Raw genomic sequence first — 11,501 nt, 5'->3', positions numbered from 1 at the left:
TCATACACATGATGGAAACAGTATTAAAAATAGCAATTACCTGTACCCAATTAACACGTTCATACATATTTCTTTTCATGTTATAAAGGAAGCATTTATTATCTGCGTCTCACATTATAAATAGGGCAACTGCAGCTGTTCCAAGAGTGTACAAGTAGAGAGATTGTCCCACAGAGAAGCGGCCGCTGCAGCAGACCATCCTTTACTTTGATTTGGCCCTTAAGCATCGCTCAGGACAAGCAAGATTTCCATCCTGCGGGAACTGCAGAGAGGCACCAGAGGACAAGGAAATAGCTGGATCAGGCTTCAAACTCGAATTCAAAGTATTGGGGGTCAAAGTAATGGATGCGGACGTAGCCATCCTCTCCGCCACTGCTGTAACTAGAAGCAGAAAAAAAAAAAAGGAGTGAAATTCCTTGGGCTCTTGGTCCCAGTCTTGATGAAACCAGAAGTACCCGTGACGCTTACCTCTTCCCATCAGGGTGGAAAGCAACGCTATTAATTGGCCCAAAGTGGCCTTTGACCCTTCCAAACTCTTCCTCGACGCCCAGGTGGAAAAATCTAGAACCATAAGCAAGATAGAGAGATAGACACCGTTAGAAATGAACACTGGGCAACTCTTCAGCGTAACTTGCTTGTCTTTTGAAACCAGAGTTGGGTTTCATGGGAATGCAGCAAGAGGGTGAATCGATGCCTCATTACCAGGGGAGAAAACAAGCTCACCTGGCCTCAAACTTTCCAATTCTGGTGGAGGTGGTTGTCACATCCATGGCTTCCTGCCCACCACCTAACACCACCTGCCAGAAGAAAAATAAACTGGATGAGATCCACTGTGCTGACCCGGGGCGTGACACAAAAATAACGAAGTCACAAAAGTAGAATAAATTCCCTTTAATGCCTCCAACTTGGCCCCAATGTCCGATTATCCTCAGCTAGATATCAAACTCTTAAAGAAAGTCTACTAAGGGAGTAAATGCAGTCCGAACCCAAAGTAAAGATAATTGGAAATAAAAAAACCAACACAGACCACACTGAAGTAATTAACACGGCAGGCCAGGATGATAAATTGCAGACTTCCAAAGGATAACGCAGCACCCACAGTTGGGAGGATGTCAAAACTCAGATAAACCTCAACAAAGATAATGCACGCTTTGCTTCCAGCAAGGAGCTGTGTGCAAACGCCCCACTTATATCTTGTTCTCCCAGCTGCAACTAATGAAAGGGATCAGGGCCTTTTTCTCTCCCATAAGCCACGTTGCTCCCTTCTCCATTCCTCCCTGCGTGCCCTAGGATGAAGAGGGGATGGTCCTGGGTCTTCCTCTGAATGCCATGCCGGACTGTGCCCTTCCCCCGTTTCAGCTGCTCAATCTCCCCCTCAGAATCAGACTCCAACAAGGGCATGGCATCCACTTTACATTCCTTTGATTAGGAGAGAATATACCAACAGATCAGCTTAGTGTAATGGCTTAAAATATGGTTGCCTCTCTCTAAGGAAACTTTGCTCATTTGCTGAGTTCAGAACCTTGTCATTTGATTTCCCAATGTTTTCCCATTTCCTGTATAGCAATCGAGCAGAGATGAGAGAAGCTGCCAAGAAACAAAGCATCCAGAAGCAAACACACAGACGCTTCCATCTCACAGATAAACTTATCTTTGTATACTTACCCACACAACAGTCATACAATTCTCACCATAAGGAGATCTCACAAATATATAAGGGGAATATAAGGGGGGGGGGGAACCTCAACAGGTTGCCCACCAACATACATGATCAAAGATGGGGGAAAGTGCTGCGGAATTCACCGGCCGTTCTGTTCGGAACGTCTTTAGGTGGTCAAGATTTGTGGAATCGAAAAGCTGCAAGAGAAATAGATCTTTCAGGGTTTTTTTGGAGGGAGACACTAAACTTCCCCAGTATCATCTGAAAAATGCCAGTTACAGCACCGGTCCCAAGCAGCACAACACAGCCACTTACCAGTCCTGTGAACAGCAGTTGCCCCAACAAAACACTGTTTGGAAGCTGAACAAGGCAACTAGAGTAAGCCCAGGAAATCAAAAACAGAAACAAAACCAAACCCTTCCTGAGTTCCGGTGAGAGTTGAAAAAACTTGCATTCAGTAGTTGAAAAAATCTGGCATTTACAATTTGTAGGAAGGATGCCAGCATGGCAATGAGTGTTTTAAAGAAAACATATTAAGAAATTGTCTCCAGCCAAGAGGCCCATCCTCAATTTGCTGACTGAGCCCTAACGACTGCTCTGAAATTCCAGTCATGAAAGGGGACCAGATTTTATGGTCCTCCCACTTCTCTTTCCTTCTCCACCTCTGGAGCTGATCAGTTTAGGCATCAGTAAAAGGTGGTTAGATATTAATCAAAATTACCACCAAAGAGCGAAATAATGATCTGATTGAGGGTTAGAGCAAAACAATTTATTATCTCAAAACTTGCAAAAGTAACAGGAAGAGCTAGCTTGTTTAAGCAACCCCTCTTCCCAGGAGAGATAACTGAAAAATGCAGGTCAATCATAGGAACCACCCTTTGCAGCAAGCAAGCAAGCAAGAGCGACTCACCTTGGCAGTGTTATCCTTGGAGGCAGTGACAAACATTGTCATATCTCTGGAAGTCTGGATGTCATTGATCTGCTTTGTATGTTCTTTGACGTTCATGAGGACCTCTCCTGACTAGGAGAGAAGGAAGGAAAGGTATTGCTACTTTACTCCAAATTGCTTGGCCTGGTGCTGGGGTCTGCAACCTGGGGCTCCGGAGCCACATGTGGCTCTTTTGGCCCTCTGCTGCCGCTCCTTATCAGCTGATCCCACCACCAGCTGGCCCCTCCCCGTCACTCCTCACCTGGCATGAGAAGGTAAGGGGGATGGTGGGGGATGGAGGCTCGCTCCCTATTCCAGAGCAGGTGGTGGCTGGGTGGGAGTGAATGACGAGTTGGCCACGCCCACCCAGTCACAACAGGTGTTAAATGATTGGCTCCTGGTGTTTACTTTTCTGTGGGAAAACGGGTCCAACTTGAGTGTTTAAGGTTGCAGACCCTGGTCTGGTGGTTAAGGCAGCAGGCTAGAAACCAGGAGATTATGAATTCTAGTCCCACCTTAGCCATGAAAGTTGGCTGGGAAACTTTGAGTCTGTCACTCTCTCATCCCAATCATCTCACAAGGTTGTGGGGAAAATAGGAGGAGGAAGGAGTATTAGAAATCTTCACCACCTTGAGTCATTTATAAAAAATAAAGGTGGGATATAAAATATATATGAACATATGAATATGATACAATCATGTTACATACAGAATAATCAATAAGTAGTCAATTATATTATTTCAATCCTTCTTATAGCTATCAGTCAGCAAAGACCGCCAAAAGGGATAGTCTGAAGTTACGTGAAATCACACCTTGAAGCTAAATTAAGCACGGCAATAATAAAGCAAGGCGAGAATTCTTGGTTCAATCCTTGAATCCCACATTGGGCAAGTATCATCTAAGATATCCAGAGTAAAAAAGAAATATTGGCAGGATTATCATCTCTTTTTTTGGAGAATACAGAAGACTCAGCGGAGAGATTGCCATCTTGCTTAAAGTCAACAAAAGGCAAATCAAGTTACACTTAATAAAGTTGTAAGGGACCTTGGAGATCTTCTAGTCCAACCCCCTGTTCAAGTATGAGACCCTATACCAAGGGTGTCAAACTTGCGGCCCAGGTTTATCACCCACTGGCCACAATCACACCCAGTTTAGTGACACACACACACACCGGAAATTGCAATATGTCACGTGACACCGCGATGACGACACAAATTTGACACCCCTGCCACATACCATTCTGGACAAATGGTTACTTTTAGTTACTATTCTCCAGGAGCCATTTGGGTATTCCCAAGAGTAGCCCTGGAGGTGAAAAAAGCAGAAACTAGAGAGAAATGAAGACAACCAGAAGCTGCAAATGACACCCAATCATTTAACAACACCAAACTTCTTTTGAATCGTTTATTTTTCACAAGCAAATTTATCAAAGTAGAATCAAAGACCTGTTTGAACTTGAAAACGCCCTTTACCCATGAAGCTTGTTTGAACAAGATGGATGGCCTAGGGAAGGGTCCCCTCTCAGAATTAAGTCCCCCTTTGGTTTCAAGTTGGCTGGACTCATCAGTCAAGAGTCTAAGACTGGGAGATTAAGATGACTGTGTCACCCTTAATCGCTAAGGGCTCTTGCAAGGCTCTCATCTGCGGAACAACGCTCTGGATAAAATTGAGCTTCAGAGAATAGATGAGTTAGTTGTTGGTGTATGACTCTCCCTACTTCTTAGCAACGTCCCTTCCTGATCTGCTGGATTTCATGACCAGAGACCCGAAGATTTTTTTACTTCTTGGGAATTTCAATTTGATGCCATATTGAGTCCATGAAGTTCAGGAGACCATGGCTGACTTATTCCAGGTCAGGGAAGGCCTGATATATTCCAGGAGTTGAAATCTATATTTTGTCTATGGGTGGTTGCAATGTGATTTGGCACAGGAAGCTACTGTCATCAGTTCGCTGCCACTGAATTACTTCCCAACTCTTTACATCACCCTATCACAACCACCATATGGGAAGATATAGTGGCCGTTTAATCATCCCAGGCAATTAATAAATGAAACACGGGATGTTCACTGAAGATCTGGTGGACAGCTCAGCTGAGGGGCTCTTCCTAGACTCACAGCTGCCACTCCAAGAACAGGTGACACAACCCATGAGGGATTTGGTTCAGCTCTTCAATATACCAGTTGTATCCCTTCCTGGACTGGAAGGCCCTGCAGTCACTTATGCTCTGAGCACCTTATAATTAGACTATACCAAGGGTGTCAAAACTCACGGTCCCTGGGCCGAATGTGACCCACGCCTGGTTTAGCAAAGGGGAAAAATGTCCTGATATGTCACGTGACACCGCCATGACGACATGAGTTTGACACCCCTGGACTATGCAATATGGTTAACTTAAAAACTACTAGAAGGTACAGCTGCTCTAGAACAGGGTTCTCCAGCTTCCAGCAAAGCTAGCTGGAGAATTTTGGGAATTGAAGTCCTCCAGGCTTAAAGTGGCCAAGGTTGGAGCCCCCTGCTCCAGAATACTGTGGCAAAAACAGTAATCAAAATGTTTTGGCCTGCGCATGTGAACGCACAAGTTGCACTGGTTACAAACACATTTCATCAGCAGATTTAAAGGGTCGTTTGCTTATAACATCTTTTATGGCAGGGAGCAACAAATCACCTATCTGCTGTACTTCCTGTCTCTCTCTCTCAAGATTGGATAGAGTTGGTGAACGTTAGGTTCCCTTGATCAATTTGGGTCATCTATCGCCACCCAAAGAGCATGTTTTGGTGGCTGCCTTCTGGAATGATTTGGCTCATTTGGCTATAACCCTGTTGATGCTCCATAAGTCTTTAAAAATGGATCTGCCCTCCCAGACTTTGGGGGTAGGGTGACTGTGGTGTCCCACTGTTTTGTACTTGATGGTGGAGAAAATAAATTGGAAACTGCTAAACACACTGACAAAAATATGACTGTGAAGACAACCTCTGATTTGCCCAGCTGAGGCTGATGACCTTCTTGATGGTAATACTCTTCCTGAATCCATACCAACCTTTGCACTGAACTGGTTCAACTCCCCATTCTCATGCCCAACAATGATGAATTCTCCAAGGGGACCCCAAACTGCACTGGTAATTTTGGACTCGCTGCAGGGGATCTTCATGTAAGGTTCATTGTCCTCTGAAGATCAAAGGAAAAAAAAGATAGCTCCATTAACACCAACTTTGAGGAAGGACAATTTCCCCATCCTAACCTTGACTCTAACCTACACCTGAAGGTCTCACCAAGCTGGCTGGAGTCTCGAAGGTCAAAGAAGCTCACAAAACATTGGTAACCCATTTGCTTATCTGTGGAAAACATGATGATATTCCCTCCAAAGTCAAAGCCACAAGTCCTCACAGCCGAGTTGGTCTTGACCAAAGCGAGTTGCTTTCCTAAAGAGGGGATGAAACACAAGCAGTAAGTACAGCCTGAGAAACCCACAGCTCCCTCAAACTCAGAATTATCTCCTCCCAGGGTCTCTAAGCTTCAGGTTTACAGGAAGCGTCTACACACCACCTACATACTCTAGTCAGCTACAGACTAGATAAGAGATGCATGCACACAACTTCCAAAATATTAACAGGGCTGCTTTTTAGGGGCTGAGCATGTTGTGCAAACCAAGTTTATTTGACTTCATTTATGGCTCATGATTATGAGAATCCTGGAAATGATTTTTAATTCTGTAATCAGATTGAAATGTGTTATTCAGCCAGAATGAGATTCTCCATCCCCACTACTGATGTCTCTTCTTGGAATTAGAAAAGTTGGAATCCAAACGCTGAGACCACACAGACTTTGTTCTCCTCATCACCAGACATTTCTTCACCCCAGGTACATTTAGATTCATCAACGGACTGCACAAAAAGGATGCCTTCAAACAGATCTCAGATTCTTAGATCTAATCCTATTCCTGAGTGGATTCAGAAAGATCTCAAAAACCTGAGGGTATGGATCTCAATAGCTCACTATCTCCTTAACTGGAAGAGGAGGAAGTGTTCCTAATATCTTCAGTGATGGGGGAAAAACAAAGAACTTCTTAGGCGATTGTTGGAAAAACCACCAGCAGCGGGTAAGAGAAAGTACCGTAACAATACAAATAATCCTCAATTTATAATAATTTGTTTAGCAACTATTTGGAGTTTGGCACTGAAAAAAAGGTGATGTATGACCACTCATAAATTGCACTCACAATTGTTGCAGCGTCCCTATAACATTTGGAGGCACTTGGCAATCAGGATGTAATTTATGATAGTTGCAGTGTCCTGGATTCAGGTAGTCACCATTTGCCACCTCTCTAGCTGGTTTCCAACAATCAAGGCCAGTGGGGGAAATTGGATTAACAACTGCAGTGATTGGCTTAGCAACCATGGTAAAAAGGTAAAATTGTCACTTAAAATTCTGGTCTCAACTGTGGTTGTAAATCAGAGGTCTCCAAACTTGGCCACTTTAAGACTTGTGGATTTCAACTCCCAGAATTCTCCAGCCAGCATAGCTGGCTGGAGAATTCTGGGAGTTGAAATCCACAAGTCTTAAAGTGGCCAAGTTTGGGGGCCCCTGTTGTAAATCAAAGACTACCTGTACTGTAAAAAGGCACGTGCAGCAAGAAAAAACAAGCACTGCAACATTGCCTTCGCACAAAAGCAAAGAGGGCTATTTTTCGCCCAGAGGGATCAGCATGCTCCTTCCCCTTCCCCTCCTCCCCACCAAAAAAAATTATTGATAGCAATAGCACTATAGCTTCATAGCGCCTTACAGACCCTTTAAGCCAGGGGTGTCAAACTCAATGCCATTGAGGGCCACATCAGGGTTGTGTTGGACCTTAGGGGGAAGGCGGGGGTGTAGCATGGCATGTCAGGGGGCACCTGTGGTGGCCTGAGTGCTCAGCCATAAAAAAATGGACTCCCCATCTCAGTTTTCGGCTGGGATGGCCTCCTGCAATACCCAGCCCTCAGAAGCTCCGTTTTTGCTGGAAGAAGCACCGTGGGCCACCCCTTAGCTGTCTCCAGGGCGGCCTCACAGGCCAGACCTAAGCATCCCCCAGGCTGGATGCAGCCCCCGGGCCTTGAGTTTGACACCCCTGCGGTCAGCCCTGGATCCATCTTGACTTTGTCTTGGGAGTTTTGAATCGCATGGAGAGTTTAATTGGAACGCTGCCATCTGCTCTAAGTGGCTCAGCCTCAGCATATTGACCCCAACAATCTGGGTAGAGGCTGATTCAGACAAGACCCCTACTACAATTTGTACACAGGTTTACAATATCCACACATGAATCCTCATGTTGACATGAGTTTCCAGATGCAAATTCTGTATTAGAACAAAAAGGCAGCTCCATTCTCCTCCCACCTGACATTACATTTTTCACCCTGCATAATCAGAACATTCTTCCTCCTTCTCATATATTGACTTTTACCCGTTTCACAGTCCCAGAGTCGACAACTGTTATCTGCTGAGCCGGTCAAGACATGTCTTGTGTCCCCTGAAAAAGCAGTCAAGGAACCACGCAAAATACATGAGGAGTAGCAGGAAACAGAAATGAACTACTACATGATTTAAACAAATAAACCCTGTGAATTAAATTGACATACATGACTAAAACTTTGTCTGTAATCTTTAACTGGGCAAAACAATGCAGTGCTGAGCAAAACGTTTTCAACCAAGGAACGTCAAATGGGTTAACTTACAGAATGCATCCAAAAGCTGGAACCCAGGATTCCTGTGAAATGGACCTTTAGCAAATTATGTTATGACAAACATGGTCACATAAAGCATTTCATGACAGAATGCAGAACGAAATAAAACATTTCCTATAATCAACTATTGTCATTTGACTGTGCTATACAGTTCAACATGGGTTACTTCCAAGACATTAAAGAATCTGGGAGGAAAATATCTCTGAAAACAATGACACAATGATTCATAGGTTGTCGTGTGTGTGTGTGTGTGTGTGTGTGTGTGTGAGAGAGAGAGAGAGAGAGAGAGAGAGAGAGAGAAAGACAGACAGACAGACAGATAAGATGATCAGCTTCAATATATACATGAGCTATTCTCAAGTAACTTTTAAAAAATGTGATTTTGTACACTAAAAGCAAAGGATACAATCAGCGTCCACACACCAGACTGCACCAGTGTGGCCAGTGTATGTGCCAAGTCTCTCACCATTGACAGAGTACCAAACATTAACAATCTGATAAAAGAAAAATAAGGTAAATTTAATAAAATACAACCATAGTGTTAAAACTGGTACATATTAACAATTTCCTGATTAAATGTTTTGATCAGTCAGTAACTTATAGACAAGATAAACTGACTTAGAATTGATTATATAATACACTGAGTAAAATTAGAAAGTAGTATTAATGACGAATGAAGAACTATCTTTAATACAACTAAATCCACTGACAAACAGGTTTCACAAACTCTTGATTAACAACTCTTAGATTATTACAGGTTGTGAAAAATATTGTGAACAAGCCATTCTGACCAGATTTTAATTGACTATGGTGACTAATATTCACAGAAATAAATTTCTATTTTTCTTCCTTCCATTTTTCTCTCCTATCTATTAGGATAGTAGGAAGAGATACTCTGTTAGGCTGAGAAAAACGCATAAACTAAGGTAACCATTCCATGATAACATACCGGATCTTTTGCTACTGTAAAAAGCAAATCACCTTCCCGATTATATTTGATCTGAGTAATTGACCTCTCGTGGCCTTGCAACAAAATAGGTTTCTGTAAAGAGAAATTTTTTAAAAAGATGTTAACACTGCTTGCTTCCAATGACAATGTTAGAAAATATCCCTGTCATTTATAATGCTACAGTTGCTATTCAACTGTGGAAAGATGGAATAAAATAACAACATGCTGGCCAATAGAATTGAAATTCCAGGTGTTGGTTTTAAGGGGTGAAACAGGTGACAATAACATTTCTTCTGTAAGAAAATAATAAAAAAATAAAACAAAAAGGTCAAATTTAAAGATATACTGGGTTTTTCTTTTAGCGACCCTGTAATCCAGCGGTGTCAAACTGGCTAGTGGGCCAGATGCAGGCCATGTCCACCCAAGCTCCGCAAATTATATCACGTGATATCATGTTACGTGGTCAACTTTGACACCTGTGCTGTAATCTTTTGCACTGGGGTGGAGTTGGATGACTAGATGGAGCTGAGTGTTTGCTAGCTGCTGGCTGCCCTATGTGGCATTTGCAGCAGATGTTTTCCTTTTGTGCCCAGAGACAGAGCCACTACCTAGGATTGAACTCACAGCTTCCTGATTGTGAAGTGAGAGTTCCACCTCCAGGCCACTCTAACAATGTACTGTAATCTCTTACATTTATTTATTTCAAGCATGAAGATGAAGAAGGTACTGGGGCAGGGTGAGAAAAGATAAGATCATCCAAGTTTAAAAGAAAAGCTGAGTGTCTCTTAAGGTTTTTAACAACTAAGAAATGAAATTGACCATACATTTAACTGTGAATTTAACAGGATGTACTTCCTAGTAAACAGACCCAGAATTACAACTTGAGTATAATGAATTTCTATTTTTGTGCTCATTCTTTCCCCAGGAAAGGGGAATGAGATGCCCAAAGATGTGCAGAATGCTTCTACATATATACACATATCAGTTTATGACATTTAGCTTCATTATTTTTTGTTATTTCTTTCAGCTGCTATTAATTAGGATACAAAATAAATAGAATAGAATAGAATAGACAAATGTATCTTTTCTTTTATGTACACCAGGGGTCTTCAAACTTGACAGCTTAAAGACTTGTGGACTTCAGCTCCCAGAATTCCTGAGCTAACATGCCTGGAGGAGGATTTCGATAGTTGGAAGTCCACAAGTCTCAAAGCCGTCAAGTTTGAAGACCCCTGGTGTACATAAAAGAAAAGATACATTCATCAAGAAGCATAAGGTACAACACTTAATAGTAATAATAATAGTAATAATAGTAGCAATAGTCATAAATCCAGGAATGATCTTTTAGGCTGCCGTAATATTGCTTTCCAAAGCACTGAATCTTATTATTCTGTTTTCTCATTCTTTGCATTGGTTTTATTGAGGCAGCTTTATTTAATTTTATTTTCTGGCAAGCTCCTCTGAATTGAAGCACAGGAACAATGCTTGTAAAATTATCGATTTAGCCCAGGGGTCCCAAAACTTGGCCACTTTAAGACTTGTGGATTTCCACTCCCAGAATTCCTCAGCCATAATTGAAGTCCACCAGTCTTAAAGGGGCCAAGTTTGGGGACCCCTGGTATAGGGTCCCTGGCTTGAACAGGGGTTGGACTAGAGGACCTCCAAGGTCCCTTCCAACCCTATGATCATATACTCGATTAGCTATGCTGGCTGGAGAATTCTGGGGGGGTTGAAGTCCACCAGTCTTAAAGGGGCCAAGTTTGGGGGACCCCGATTTAGCCCCAAAGTAAAACGTTCCTTCTTTTAGGGAACCTTTCCTCGTACTCAGGACCCTGATCCGCTCACGTTCACACTGAAAGAGGCGCCACTGGGTTCAACCCGGAGTAACTTCCCCGTAGACCTGCGAGATCTTTTCCTAATAACTTTTGGAGCCCAGGAAAAGTAGCGGGCCCACCTTCCTCCCCACAGGGAATCGACCACCCTCCGGATTAATGGACTTAACTACTTAATCTAGTTAAACTAATTATTTATTGGCATTAAGGAATCCAAGACTTACCATGGCTGCTGCAACAACGCCGGCAGCACGAGCGGAAGGCACAAAGAAGCACTTCCGGGGCGAGGACGAAGGCATCGCTTCCGGGTCAGGCCAAAAGGAAACGGCCCTGGCAAGGTCTAGAGAAAAGAGAAGCGAGTTGGGTATACATTCACTTCCGGTGCTGTTCAGAATGGCCTCCATTGGCGGGGC

At 43.2% G+C, this 11,501-nt stretch overlaps 1 protein-coding gene across 1 annotated transcript; it reads right to left on the bottom strand.

Annotated features, from left to right (window-relative positions):
* Window positions 1–68: 68 nt before the first annotated feature.
* On the bottom strand, window positions 69–11,434 carry EIF3I (eukaryotic translation initiation factor 3 subunit I). Its single transcript, XM_026702711.2, has 11 exons — window positions 11,313–11,434; window positions 9,257–9,349; window positions 8,714–8,801; window positions 8,028–8,093; window positions 5,860–6,009; window positions 5,628–5,755; window positions 2,571–2,681; window positions 1,768–1,857; window positions 724–797; window positions 469–561; window positions 69–381 (listed from the first exon to the last, which is right to left on the bottom strand). The coding sequence occupies exons 1-11, from the start codon at window positions 11,385–11,387 to the stop codon at window positions 300–302; spliced, it is 1,050 nt and encodes a 349-aa protein (XP_026558496.2). The 5' UTR covers window positions 11,388–11,434; the 3' UTR covers window positions 69–299.
* Window positions 11,435–11,501: the final 67 nt, after the last annotated feature.

This window comes from Pseudonaja textilis, chromosome 10 (assembly GCF_049901715.1).
Source record: "Pseudonaja textilis isolate UNSWEBS1 chromosome 10, rPseTex1.2, whole genome shotgun sequence".
Classification (NCBI taxonomy): domain Eukaryota; kingdom Metazoa; phylum Chordata; class Lepidosauria; order Squamata; family Elapidae; genus Pseudonaja; species Pseudonaja textilis.
This window is presented reverse-complemented; position numbering and strand designations above follow the sequence as displayed.